The sequence below is a fragment of the Ostrinia nubilalis genome, chromosome 4, assembly GCF_963855985.1.
Source record: "Ostrinia nubilalis chromosome 4, ilOstNubi1.1, whole genome shotgun sequence".
NCBI lineage: Eukaryota > Metazoa > Arthropoda > Insecta > Lepidoptera > Crambidae > Ostrinia > Ostrinia nubilalis.
In genome coordinates, this window is record NC_087091.1 from 14,118,879 (window position 1) to 14,134,217 (window position 15,339).

General features: G+C 40.1%; 1 protein-coding gene across 1 annotated transcript in view; it reads left to right on the forward strand.

Moving 5' to 3' along the window:
* The window catches only part of LOC135071393 (protocadherin-like wing polarity protein stan), a gene marked incomplete at its 5' end in the record, with an annotated part of 73,369 nt that overhangs the window by 18,153 nt on the left and 39,877 nt on the right, over positions 1-15,339 (forward strand). The window contains 11 exon segments of the mRNA XM_063965185.1: positions 198-493; positions 846-978; positions 6,593-6,792; positions 7,809-7,976; positions 8,506-8,680; positions 9,147-9,369; positions 10,321-10,361; positions 10,441-10,552; positions 11,213-11,435; positions 14,651-14,793; positions 15,095-15,229. Coding sequence (XP_063821255.1) covers positions 198-493; positions 846-978; positions 6,593-6,792; positions 7,809-7,976; positions 8,506-8,680; positions 9,147-9,369; positions 10,321-10,361; positions 10,441-10,552; positions 11,213-11,435; positions 14,651-14,793; positions 15,095-15,229 — 1,849 coding nt within the window.

The window sequence follows — 15,339 nt, forward strand, 5'->3', positions numbered from 1 at the left end:
GGGCTATGACGGTTAGTACGGCTACTTTGATTTTCCTGCGGATCTCTTCATTTTCACGCAGCGAAACAATGACATTTTACAAAGAGAGGGCCGCACTTTCACTCTTCTGAATGGGAGCAATTTTTAAAATCAATTTCTCATGTTTTGACAAGTTTATTAAAACTCGATTTATTTTTAAATCTTTATTATACTCCCAGGTGGTGATGACTCCAACAGCTTCTCCCTCGAAGTGCGCCAAGGGTCTGACAAGGCAGAACTGATCACAATGGTCGACTTGGACTACGAGAGTCCCCGCAAGAAGTACGAGCTTGTCATCCGAGCGGCCAGCCCGCCTCTGTGGAATGACGTCAGAGTCGAGATCCTGGTGACCGATGTGAATGATAACGCGCCGATGATGAAGGACTTCCAGATTATATTCAACAACTATAAGGATTGTTTCCCCGTGGGGCCGTTTGGGAGGGTCCCGGCGTATGATGCTGATGTCACTGATAAGGTATGTAGATCAGACTACTGCTATATTATGATTGTAACTATACGTTTATATAACATCATGAAATCCAACCAAAATTGCTATGACCCTTTGCTATAACTTGCTCTTCGATCTGTTTCTCCAAGCAATGCTAAAACTTTAGTCTAGACAAAATTTAATTGACTTTACATAAAATCACAGTCTTGATTCTATTCTTAGTATTGATGAATACCTACGTGATTCTGGCACTGGTCTACACAAAAAAGATAATAAATTATGTATTATTAAATAAATAGTTTTCTTTTGGTTGTTTTTCCTACAAGTCTCCATTAGGCTTATTATCAAAGAAGTGCTGAATGAGGTAAACTTGTTTCAGCTCCAATATCGGATATTATCGGGCAATAACGCTAATCTAGTTCTACTGAACGAGACCACGGGATCCATGACGTTATCGCCGCAGCTCAATACCAACGTTCCAAAGTTGGCTACCATGGAAATTTCTGTCTCAGGTAACGAATACTGCATCTAATATTATAACACAAGCGATAATAATGTATTAACAATAAAAAAAAAATGTGTAACATACACACGACGTCAAATAAATCGCACCTCCCGCGATATTTTGGGGTAAAAGCCTTTCCTTTCACGGAACTCCTTTCGGACTCTCCTGCGGTGCGTGCGCGCGAGTGCACGCACTATCATTAGCTCCGTAAAATTGTATTGTTTTTAATGGTAAAACGCTAAAGTCTCACAACAAAGTTATATACGTCGAAACGTTATTAAAAAACATAAACAGTGAACTGATCAACTAGTGAAAATAAGTGACTACAGTGCGTAAAAAAGTGTAAACAAAATATCAAAATCACCGAAGTAAACAGTCATTCTCAATGACGTGCGTGTGTGACTCATAGTGCGTGCGCGTGTTCCGAATTCATTGCCTTTTATGGTCATAAAAATCGAAACCAAAAAGTGAAAGTGAGCGAACTGTACCAAACTGTACCAAATATTCAGCGCCTATCCTAACGATCTCGATGGCGCAGCGCTAACTTTTATGACTGTATTGACCGTGGGTTCCAAGTTCAAATCCCACACACGGAAAATTTTTTGAATATTTTTTTTTTTTTTTTGTTACGAGAATAATAGATACAATGTCTTCAAAGAAAAGCGACAGCAAAGAAACAGCACCTATAGTTTGTTGCAGATGTAAATCTCCAATTGATCTCAAACACTCGCTAAAGTGCATGATCTGTAGGAAGAATTATGATTTCGACTGTTCTGGAACCTCGGAAAAACTGTATCGCTTAATGGACCAAAACTCAAGACAGAAATGGAAATGTAAAGATTGTATATCAGCAAAAAATTTGTCAAATGTAACGACCAGGAAAAAGCTCTTGAGACAAAAAACAAATCAGCCTTCAACCAAAGAAACAATGTCATGTCCTACTCAAAAATCCTGTGAGAAATCGTCCCCGCAGAATCAAACTGATACATCTATTACTACCGAAACAAACTGTTCTACACTACAGAAAGAGATATACTACGATTCTCATATACTTACAGAGAGGGAATCCTCCGAATCTCCGGATGATAAATGCTACACTGTATCAAATAAGCTGTCTAGGAGCGCTGATTTTACTCTAAATAATGTAGTAGTAGACCGCCAAGATGACGAAACTATAGCACAGCTGACATCAGAGCTTGGCGCCACGCAGAATGAGCTTGAACGTACAATATTGGAAAATAATAAATTGCACAGACAAATTAAACAGATGACAAATGAAATACAATTACTCAAAGAGTTATGCAAACAAACATCTGACAACTATTGTTTCCCCAATAGCTGTGATAGGCAAAAGAAGAGACATTCTATGTATATTGCGAGATCTTCTGACCAATCCTCGATGTTTACTCCTACTAGAACGTGTTCTGCAAACTCAAACAGGACCGATACTACCAGTCTTCAAAGCAGAATAACTGTGTTATTATCTGACTTAAAAACCGCTAAGGAGCAGATTAAAAGCCTAGAATTTGAAGTTAACAATCTTAAACGACAATTAAGCGAGAATCAGACATCTTTGAAGCACACAGATTCTATATCAAGCAACATAGAGCCACCAAAGACACCCAAAAAGATATGGCCAGGCAGCCAGATAACACAGTCATCTAAACGAACCATACTCATTTACGGATCCCAACAATGTGTTGGTTTGGCTTCTACCCTGATACAAGCAAGACAAAACTCGGAGTACACAAAGAATTGCGTATTATATAATTACCAAATAGTCGCTGAAACAAAACCATATGCATTGAGCAAAGATGTATTATTGCGAGAAGATAGGGGTACACATCTCAAACCTGGCGACAAACTAGTATTAAGCGTGGGAGAAAATGATTACAACCCGGAAATGACAGTATCGATACTTAGAGACATTATAGTAAAGTATAGTGATATAAGTATTATAATATTAAGCGTCTTAAAAAACCATAACTTAAATATTGCGCATCTGAATAACAAAATTAGAATGTTATGTAATAATTATAAAAATTGTCACTTCGTAGTTTGTAATCAATCTGGAAAAACATTTGACATTTGTGAATCTATTAATTATGTTATTGACTCTATTGACTATAATGATATGTACATCAGTCCTGGACAAGTAAGAAAACTGATATGTCGTAATAAACCAAACAAAACTAACGAAAAAATAGCTCTTAAGTACCCTAGAGGCACAATTCCCTACTACTTCGCACGTGAACACACTCAAATTACAGGCCCTGCGGGTGAGGACTCTATAAAAAATCATATTAATACCACAACTATAGAGAAAAGAGGCACTATTCCGTATTATTTTTCTAAAGTAAATAAAAAACAGACATTTTTTCGAGCCTAATAAATTACTGACTTATTTTAAAATTCTTCATCAAAATATTGCCAGTGTCTTATCTAAACAAGAAATTATAGAAATGACATTAGAAGAACTAAAAGAAGGTTCCGAAGAACCAGATGTACTCTGTTTCACGGAAACTTTCTTAAAATCTGGCCATGAGGATTATATAAAGTTCAATAATTATGAGATAGCAAGTAGCTTTTGCAGAAATAAAAGTAGGGGTGGATCTTGTATCTTCGTAAAAAAGGGTTTGATATTTAAAGAATTAACATTCCTTAAAAATCATGCATCTCAGAACCTATTTGAAATATGTGGTTTAGACATTCCTTCTATAAAATCGGCCATAATATGTATTTATAGAACTCCGTCTTCAGATCCGACTCTCTTCATAAAAAGACTAGAGTCTCTACTATTCGAAATGTTTAAAAAGAACAAGTTCAAAGGTAATGTGATTATAGTAGGTGATTTTAACATTAACATATTAAAACAAAATTCAATTACCAAATACTTTCAAGATGTATTATATAACTATAACCTAACAAATCATATCAATGTTCCTACACGGAAATCTTCGTGTATAGATCTTATTTTAAGTAACATAGTTAAAGCAAACGCTTCAGTACTGCCTCTGCACCTCTCGGACCATAATACAGCACAAATGATAAGCTTTCCCATTAAGTGTAAACAATTAAAACCGGCCTTTCATTACATTTATGTGAGAGACTACAGTCCTGAAAATATGAGTAAATTTGAAAAGTGTCTAGCTAGTCTCTCTTGGTCAAATGTATATGCAGAGACAGACTTTAACAAAGCTTTTAGTGAGTTCCACGAATTGTTTTGCCTACTTTATAAATTATGTTTTCCAAAAGTTAAAAAAAAGGTAAACAATATTAACAAAACGAGACATAATTGGATTAGTAATGGCCTTCGAGTTAGTTGCAAGAGAAAAAGATACTTACGTTACCAACATTACAAATATAAATCAAATTCAAGCAAAAATAAATACAAAATATACTCTAACATCCTACAAAAATGTATAACTAAATCAAGAAAGAATGCTAACATTAAATATATAAATAACAGCAATAATAAATGTAGAGCATCGTGGACTATAATTAAAAATGAAATAGGCAATAACATGAATCTAAATAGTATTGACAATATAAAAATAGATAATGTTATTATAACGGACCCTACAGACATTGCAAATGCATTTAATGGACATTTCATTAATTTGACTTCGAATATAAATAATAAACGTAATGTGTTAATTAATAACAAAAATAAACAAAGTAACTCAATATTTTTGAAACCTATGACACGTAAGGAAATTAAAAGTATAGTTATGTCCTTAAAAGGTACACAATCAGTGGGCTATGACGAAATTACTACAAAAATATTGAAAACTTGTATTGAAAAAATTATAGCAGTTGTGACTCATCTGGTAAACTTCTCATTTGAATCGGGAATTTTTCCAGAGGTGTTAAAATTATCTATCGTAAAGCCACTTCATAAAAAGGGGTATAAAGAATGTGTTGACAATTATCGCCCGATCACCTTGATTTCAGTTTGGTCAAAATTATTTGAAAAGTGTATGCATGATAGACTCACAAACTTCATAACCAAATACAATTTAATCAACAGTGAACAGTACGGCTTTCAAAAATTGAAATCAACTTCTACAGCAATTTTTTCGCTAATGCATCATGTTTTAAATAGTGTGAATGACGATAAGTTGACTACTGCACTGTTTCTTGATTTGTCGAAAGCATTCGACCATATCTCCCATGAGAAACTACTTACCAAAATTCATGAAGTTGGCATTAGGGGGCCTGCGTACACATGGCTTGCATCATACTTATCAAACCGCAAACAGAAAGTAGTCATTAGCGGATTAACCAAAAATAAAGATCTTTTATTTTACTCGTCTGACGAAAGACAAAACAAGAGTGGAGTCCCACAAGGGAGTGTATTGGGACCCACCCTATTCTTATTATACATAAATAATTTATCTGACGTAACAAATCATAAATGTATTCTATTTGCTGATGACATTACAATAATTATAACCACTGACAAAAAAATTAATACAATTAAGGACCACGAAATTGACATAAACAATACTTTACATAATACTATCCAATGGCTTGACAACAATAATTTGACAATTAATCTGAATAAAACTAATTACATACAATTTAATCAATCCAAACACTTACAATATAATTTTAATTTAAATATAAATGTTGGAAATGTAGCAATCAAGAAGGCATCCGAAACAAAATTTTTAGGTATAACAATCGACCAAGACATTAATTGGAAGGCACATGTAGATGATCTCTGTATAAGAATCAATCGGTTTGTATATGCATTGAAACAAGTTAGGAAAGTGACTAATATATCAACAGCACTAGTGTCTTACCATGCCTATGTTGAATCGATTCTGCGCTACGGCCTCATAGCGTGGGGAAATAGTACAGATTTTAATAGAGCCTTCATCGCGCAAAAAAAATGTATTAGAGCTATAGCTGGGATACCATCCGACAAATCGTGTAGACCCTTATTTCTAGAGTTTGGTTTGTTACCATTACCGTCTTTGTATATTTTAGAAATATGTACTTTTGTCAAGAAACATTTTACTTTGTTCAAAAGAGTCTGCGATATAAATTTGCGAACCCGTAGAGACCCAGATAGACTTGTTCTGGAAGTCATACCTAGATCTGAGAAATATAACCGAAATTGTGTAGCAATGTGTGTTAGAATATATAATAAAATACCAAAAAGTATAAAAACATTAAATTCTAGCCAATTTTCAAATAAACTGCGTGGATGGCTTAAAAGTAAAAACTATTATAGTGTCACAGAGTTCCTTAATGACCGAGAGTTTTGAATATAATGATTATGTAACAATATTTGGCACTAATGTATGTACCTTTAACATGACTGGGTTTTTTTGGCCCAAAATTAATATTTGCATGCTTCGTGTAAGCAAAACATGACTGAACATTTTTCTGTGTAACATCTGTATATACCGTGTTTTAAGCAAATAAATGTATTCTTATTCTTATTCTTATTCTTATTCATGAAATGAAGCTTAGAAGGCTTTCAAATGGTACCAATATTGGTGGGAAGTGGGGATGCATACGTTTGAAAGTGCTTGTCGCGGGAGATGAGATTTATTTGACGTCGATTGTAGTTTAAAACTCACAAAATACTTAAATTTCCACTCCTTTAGATGGTGTAAACGAGGTGAAAGCAATGATGCAACTGTCAGTTCGACTGATAACCGAAGAGATGCTGCTAAACTCTATCACGGTGCGACTAAACGCTATGACGGCGGAGCAGTTTCTATCACCACTACTGGGTTTCTTCGTGGATGGCTTGGCAGCTATCGTGCCGTGCCCTAAGGAGAACATTTATGTGTTTAGTGTGCAGGTTAGTTCACTGGGAATAACTGTAAATAAGTAGGTAACATAGTGAAAACAGGGGTACCTACTGCCTTTTCGATTGATCTTTAAAAATGATTGACATGCTTTTTTGGATTTATTTTTTGCCCTGGAGATACGTTTTAACTACGAACACTATTTTTACGGATCAATTATGAGTCCAATAAAATCCTAGCTGATATAACTAGTTTCGCCGCCACTGGTTGAGTTTTCGTTTTTGTTTGAGGTCAAAGTTTTAGCTGCACAGGAGTTTCATTGTCGGAAACTTAATAAGTAGAGATGCGGAGAATTTCGTTATCTTGCCGCAAGTCGATTCCTTTGGATAAGATTCCCATTTCCAGACATTATTTAACATCATTCCCCAATAATTCTAAAGAATTTTTTTTAAATGCACTTCATTCTGGTCTTAAAAACTTAATTAATTTTAAATTACTTGTAAATTAAGATTTTTGGTTACATTGTATTGTAATTGAAAAAAGGAGTTTAATTGAGTTGACAAAATAGTGACGTCACTGGGCTAGTATTGCCATACAAAATCTTTGGGAGAGTTTTAAAAAGTACATAATATTTATAATGATGATTGGTGGTGGCAAATACCCTATTTCGGTATCTTTATCTTGCCGCAAGTCGATACCTTTGGACAAAATGCCATCTCCAGACAATTAGTTTTCACTTTGCAATAAATAGCGCTTAAATTGCCGGCCGTTTGGTGTAGTGGTTCGGAACGGACTACTATACCGAGAGGTCCCGGGTTCGATTCCCGGCCGGGCAGAAATTGAAATGATGAATTTTAATTTCTGTGACGGGTCTGGGTGTTTTCTATGTATAATATGTATGTATTTACAAAAAAAAAGTATTTATGTATGTTTATATCAGTTGTCTAGTACCCATAGTACAAGCTTTGCTTAGTTTGGGGCTAGCGGCGTAGTGTAAAATGTCCAAGGATATTTATTTATTTATTATTTATAAATGAAGCTTGATCACAATGGTTTATTCCGTATACAGGACGACACAGACGTGACGGGCAACATCCTAAACGTATCTTTCTCGGCGCGCCGGCCGGACGCAGAGGTCGGCGTGGCTGGTGATACGTCACAGTACTACTCGCCGACGCACCTGCGCGAGCGGGTGTACCTGCACCGTGCTACGTTGGCCAGGCTAGCTACGGTACAGGTGAGATAGAAAATCTGTATACAATGTAAAAAGAGAAGACTTGACTCCCTGATTCATTAACATCCAGCCTAAAGGAAGAAAAAACTCAACCCTGAGGCCTTTATGCGCAAATTGTCAAGCGGTCGCAATCTGCCAAATTCGCAAATTCTCAAATTGCCAAATTCGCAAAATGACAAGTTTTAAGAGGGAAGTGAATAGAGCATTGAAAGGGATTTTTTTTTAAGAATGTTAGTCATTTGTTATTGCTCAAATCACTAATAATCCCTCCTCCCCCTCATAGTTAGCATGAAGGTAGAAGTATAAATTTTCTTAAAATCCGACACAAAGAAATACACTTCAGCGAGTTCTGAAATTTTACCTCTGAAACCTCGTTTCATTAAAGTTTAAAATTCGATATACATATTTAATTTTTATCCTGTGATGGGAGTATATTTGTTAAGCTATTTACTTTTTTCCAGCACTGTTTTATATTTTGTTTATGATTAAACTGGTAATAAAATATCTTGTAACTAAAAACTTTTCTCCCAAGGTGCTCCCATTCGACGACAACGTATGCGTGCACGAGCCGTGCCTGAACTTCGAGGCGTGCCTCACAGTACTAAAGTTCGGCAACGCATCAGGATTCGTGGCCAGCGACACCATGCTGTTCCGGCCCATCTACCCCGTCACCACCTTCACCTGCCAGTGCCCTTATGGATTTACGGGTAAGTCTATAACTTCCAGGTCATTAAGAATTTCCATCTCCACAGCAAGAACACGACGCTAAAGGTTTAAGTACCAGATCATTCCAGTGATTCAGTCTCAAAAGAAAAAAAGATTAAAAGAAGCGAATTGAAGATTTAGAATACCCTCCCCACGCTTGACAGATGGGTTGGGGAGGCCTGAAGAACGCATTTTTCTCACTTAGTCGCATTTTACGATATCCACGGAATGAGTGAACCACATGGAAGAAGTATCTCTCTCCTATCGTCATTCGTCATCAATCATTGAAACATTCTTTTCTAAGAACAGTTTCATGTAAGTAAATTAAGAAACAGTTAAAATCCTTTTCAATATCGGATTGACTTGAAGTCAAGCCGAAGGGCTGGAAGATCATTCATGGTTTCCAGCCCTCACGATGGCAACTTATAACCTGCTTTTAGAGAAATATCTGGAATATTTGGTTCACAGGTTCAAGAGAGCATTACATGTGCGACACAGAAGTGGACCTGTGCTACTCGTCGCCGTGCAACAACAACGGCACGTGCGTGCGCCGGGAGGGCGGCTACACGTGCGTCTGCGCAGCTGGGTATACCGGTACGATCTGCTTACTATACCTCGTTCGTTTCAGCCGAATGACGTCCACTGCTGGACAAAGGCCTCCTCCAACCAACGCAACGGTCCGGCGCTGCCCGCATCCAGGCTCTATCTACACTTATTAGATCCTTCCGTGGCTAATATACATCTTCTAAGTCCTTCCATGACTGCAAGACACAATGACACACAACTGAAATGTACATTTTTATATTTTAGAGCTCATGACCAATATAAAGCGCAGTCTCCTGGCACACCCCTGCTTAGTGTGGCAGGAGATGTGCCTAGTCGCACATCAACCTACCATGAAATGTTACACTTCTCCAATTGATTTTGAACCTAAAAAAAACTAAAAAAATATCACAAACTGTTCTGGATATTTAGTCATTTGAGGTTGATCTTCAGATCTTTATTAATATTCATTTTCCAGGTGTAAACTGCGAGACCATACTAACCAAAGCTACGTGCTCAGTGAACGGAGACGGGTCAATATGCCGCAGCGGGTCTCAGTGCGTGGCTCGACGCGAGGGCGGCATATTGTGCCAGGGGTGTGCCATAGACGCGGCTTATACCACTGCCATGTGTGAGCTCAAGGCTAGGAGCTTTCCTACGTCTTCATTCCTGACCTTTCCTGGCTTGAAGAGGCGGAATCGACTGCATTTGAAACTCAAGTAAGTGGCAAAGCTTAGGGAAAGGAGGTAAGTTTAAATTACTAGTGGTCACGAGTAAGGGTAGGTAGCGTACTGTTCCAGGGGTGCGCCATAGACGCGGCTTATATCACTGCCATGTGCGTGCTGAAGGCTAGAAGCTTCCCTATGTCATCGTTCTTGACCTTTCCTGGCTTGAAGAGGCGGAATCGGTTGCATTTGAAACTCAAGTAAGTACCAGAGCTTAGGGAAAGGAAGTAGCTTTATATCCCTTAGTGGTCTCCAGTGAAGGCGATATATTGTGCCAGGGGTGTGTCATAAACGCGGCTTATACCACTGCCATGTGCGAGCTCAAGGCTAGAAGCTTTCCTACGTCATAATTCCTGACCTTTCCTGGCTTGAAGAGGCGGAATCGACTGCATTTGAAACTCAAGTAAGTCCCAAAGTTTAGGAAAAGAAACTTTACTTATATTCCTCATTGATCTCGAGTGAGGGTAGCGTACTGTGCCAGGGGTGTGCCATAGACGCGGCTTATACTACTGCCATGTGCGAGCTCAAGGCTAGGAGCTTCCCTACGTCATCGTTCTTGACCTTCCCTGGCTTGAAGAGGCGAAATCGACTGCATTTGAAACTCAAGTAAGTGGCAAAGCTTAGAGAAAGTTATGACTAGAGAAATTGTTCTATGATGCAACGGGTTCCCAGTAAGGGTGATATACTGTGTCAGGAGCTGTGTGCCATAGACGCGGCTTATATCACTGCCATGTGCGAGCTTAAGACTAGGAGCTTCCCTACGTCATCATTCTTGACCTTCCCTGGCTTGAAGAGGCGGAATCGACTGCATTTGAAACTCAAGTAAGTACCAGAGCTTAGGGATAGGAAGTAGCTTTATATCCTTAGTGGTCTCCAGTGAGGGTGGCATACTGTGCCAGGGGTGTGCCATAGACGCGGCTTATACCACTGCTATGTGCGAACTGAAAGTTTCCCTACTTTCCCTACGTCATCATTCATGACCTTCCCTGGCTTGAATAGGCTGCATTTGAAACTCAAGTAAGTACCGACGCTTAGAGGAAGAGATGGGTCTTTATGCACCAGTGGTTTCCATCGAGGGTGTGCCATAGACGCAGCTTATACCACTGCAATAAGCGAGCTAAGGGTCAGGATCTTATGTGATTCAGTACATCGGTAGTCCCCATACTGGGAAGCTCGTTATTTTGTGGATTTGAGCTTATTAAATACATATGTTTGCGATAGTGTTTCAAGTGACATAACTTTTATTCATACCCTTGTTATTCTTAGGTTCGCAACGCAAGCATCCTCTGGCCTTCTTCTATACAACGGTCGCTACAACGAGCGGCACGACTTCGTGGCCCTAGAGTTGGTGGGAACGGGCGCAGGGCGGGCGGGCGGCGCAGGACTCCGCTTCACATTCGCGCTGGGCGGCGGCAAGACTGAGCTGACTGTCGCTGCTGATGTAGCTGACGGCATGTGGCATACTGTTGAAGTCCAGTACTTGAATAGGGTAAGTCATATCGTAATTTCAGCCACAGGACGTTCACTGTTTTCCAGATTGCCTGGTTGGTAGCGGCTTCCTTTCCTACAGCCTTTATAAGGTCATCTGTGAACCTGGTGAGTGGACGTCCCACGCTGCGTTTGTCATTCTAGGACCTTGCTTCCCCATCGGCCGTCAGTTCTGCATACTTTGTGATCTGCCCATTGTCACTTCAGCTTGCTAATCCGTCGGCCCATATCAGCGACTTTATAATAGAGTGAGTACCGACTTCGTCTCTCTCGAGTTGGTGGGAACGGGCGCAGGGCGGGCGGGCGGCCCGGGACTGCGCTTCACGTTCGCGCTGGGCGGCGGCAAGACCGAGCTGACTGTCGCTGCTGATGTAGCTGATGGCATGTGGCATACGGTGGAGGTCCAGTACTTGAATAGGGTAAGTCATATCGTAATTTCAGCCACAGGACGTTCACGGTTTTCCAGATTGCCTGGTTGGTAGCGGCATCCTTTCCTACAGCCTTTATAAGGTCATCTGTGAACCTGGTGAGTGGACGTCCCACGCTGCGTTTGCCATTCTAGGACCTTGCTTCCCCATCGGCCGTCAGTTCTGCATACTTTGTGATCTGCCCATTGCCACTTCAGCTTGCTAATCCGTCGGCCCATATCAGCGTCTTTATAATAGAGTGAGTACCGACTTCGTCGCTCTCGAGTTGGTGGGAACGGGCGCAGGACGGGCGGGCGGCGCGGGACTTCGCTTTACATTCGCGCTGGGCGGCGGCAAGACTGAGCTGACTGTCGCTGCTGATGTGGCTGACGGCATGTGGCATACTGTGGAAGTCCAGTACTTGAATAGGGTGAGTTACCATCGTCTTTTCAACCACAGCAACACAGCCACAGCCGGTTGGAAGCGGCCTGTATCCTGCGCCTTCCTGAAACCTTTATAACCTTTATAAAGGCGGGAAGACTGAGCTGACTGTCGCTGCCGACGTGGCTGATGGCATGTGGCATACGGTGGAGGTCCAGTACTTGAATAGGGTAAGTCATATCGTAATTTCAGCCACAGGACGTTCACTGTTTTCCAGATTGCCTGGTTGGTAGCGGAATCCTTTCCTACAGCCTTTATAAGGTCATCTGTGAACCTGGTGAGTGGACGTCCCACGCTGCATTTGCCATTTTAGGACCTTGCTTCCCCATCGGCCGTCAGTTCTGCATACTTTGTGATCTGCCCATTGCCACCAGCTTGCTAATCCGTCGGCCCATATCAGCGACTTTATAATAGAGTGAGTACCGACTTCGTCGCCCTAGAGTTGGTAGGAACGGGCGCAGGGCGGGCGGGCGGCGCGGGACTACGCTTTACATTCGCGCTGGGCGGCGGCAAGACTGAGCTGACTATCGCTGCTGACGTCGCTGATGGCATGTGGCATACGGTGGAGGTCCAGTACTTGAATAGGGTGAGTTCTCATCGTTGACATTTCAGCCACGTCTACTGCTGAACGTAGACTTTCCCCAATGACTCATACGCTACGGGACTACGCTTCACCTTCGCGCTGGGCGGCGGCAAGACCGAGCTGACTGTCGCTGCCGACGTGACTGACGGCATGTGGCATACGGTGGAGGTGCAGTACTTGAATAGGGTAAGTCATTATCATTTAAGCCATAGGACGTCTGCTGCTGAATGTAGTGGCCTCTCCCAGTGATTTTTAAATTGGCTGATTAGGAGTGGCCTGCATTCAGCGCCTTCCTGCAATCTTTCTAGGGTCATCTGTCCACTTTACGCATGCTGGTACATACATACGTGACCTCCAGCCCATAACCTTGCTGCCTTATCGGCTGTCATTTCTGCGGGTTATGTGCCCTGCCCATTGTCACGTCAACTTACTAATACAGGGTGTCCCAAAAACAATGGATAACCCTGTAACCATCGATAGGCCTCGCCATGGTCTCCCTAACGTCCAATTTTGACCCCAGTAAAAATATCACCGTTTTCAAGATTTTTAAGTTTTTGTGCATTTTTAGAAAATTGCCCCCTTCGATTACTTTTTCTCATGCCATTTCTACAAATGAGGATACTTTTCAATCTAGTTTTTTTCCTTATCACAAGGGATAGTTGGGCTATCAAAATAAAAGATCAAAGTTCAACAAACTAGTTTGAAAGTATGAAAATTTTAAGAAAATGCAGAAGAGAAGGAAAAATTAATTCATTGTCTTGCACTTTTGATCAGCCATCGTGTAAAAAAAATGTAGGAAGACCATCGTGCCCATTACCTTAAAAACTTCCTTGGTTAATTGAGATTCTAAAAAGGTATCACAAGCCTATGTATTCAAGTGGAGGCTACGTATCGGAGAGCGCATCGTAGGACGTCCACCTACAAAGTGGACCGACGACCTCATAAAGATAAGCAGGAAGGTGCTGTATGCAGGCCGCTACCAAGCGGTCATTATGAAAATCATTAGGGTACAGCCCTATGTTCAGCAGTGGACGTCCTATGGCTGAAATGATGATGATGATGATGATAAAATGTTGCTTTATTTAAATTCCTACGCTAAAAATTATCCATTTGTATTTAATGCCACTATGCACTCCTAGTTTAACTATTACGAGAAAAACTCATTTTTGCAGTTTTCATACTAGTTGCTATTCAAGTAGCCATAAGATAAAAATAATACAGAATACATAGGCTTGTGATACCTTTTTAGAATCTCAATTAACCAAAGAAGTTTTTAAGGTAATGGGCACGATGGTCTTCCTACATTTTTTTTACACGATGGCTGATCAAAAGTGCAAGACAATGAATTAATTTTTCCTTCTCTTCTGCATTTTCTTAAAATTTTCATACTTTCAAACTAGTTTGTTGAACTTTGATCTTTTATTTTGATAGCCCAACTATCCCTTGTGATAAGGAAAAAAACTAGATTGAAAAGTATCCTAATTTGTTAAAATGGCATGAGAAAAAGTAATCGCAGGTGGCAATTTTCTAAAAATGCACAAAAACTTAAAAATCTTGAAAACGGTGATATTTTTACTGGGGTCAAAAATGGACGTTAGGGAGATCATGGCGAGGCCTATCGATGGTTACAGGGTTATCCATTGTTTTTGGGACACCCTGTATAGCTAGGGCTATGCCAGAAGTAGATTGCCATCGATTGTAATGATTGACTTCTCACACCATTGAGCATATAAAGGCATGTTCCTATTGCTATTCAACGTTACTTTCATGACCTTATTTTTGCAGACGGCGACCATGACAGTGGACGATTGTGACAAGGACTTATCGCTAGCCGGTGCGGCGGACTTTGGCCAGAAGTACGCGTGTGCTAACCTCACCAGGAAGGTCCTGCCGCCTCGCTGCGATATCGCTACTGAGACTTGTCACAGGTAAGCCCTCTTTGAAATTGAACCTTAAAGCAGCTTACAACAACAATGATATTGCTTTGGCAATTCGTAAAGCTTAGTCAGCTTGAGATTTCATTGCTTTTTAGTTTGGTTTATAATGTAAATGTTGAAGCATTTATTGGTATACTCGCCACTCGACAGTTTAATCAATCTATGCGTCTTTCAAGTAGGCATTCTACATTGAGGTGTTCTTCTCACAATATCAAAAGTTTAAAACGCAGACGGTCCTCAATTTGGCATATGCTTCAATATAAGTAATTAGTAATGTATTTATCTCATACAGGTTCTTAGATCTAACGGGTCCTCTCCAAATCGGCGGCTTGCCCAACATCCCGAGTAGTTTCCAAGTGAAGACCAAGGATTTCGTCGGCTGCATTTCTGATTTCTACATCGACCACAAATTCATCGACTTGAACAGGTAATACTATCAAACCTAGTCAATCAGATCTAGATCCCAATATTTTATCTATACCGCTTAATTATTAGGTACTTGCTAAACAATAACGTGGATTCCTGATAAGAGAGGAA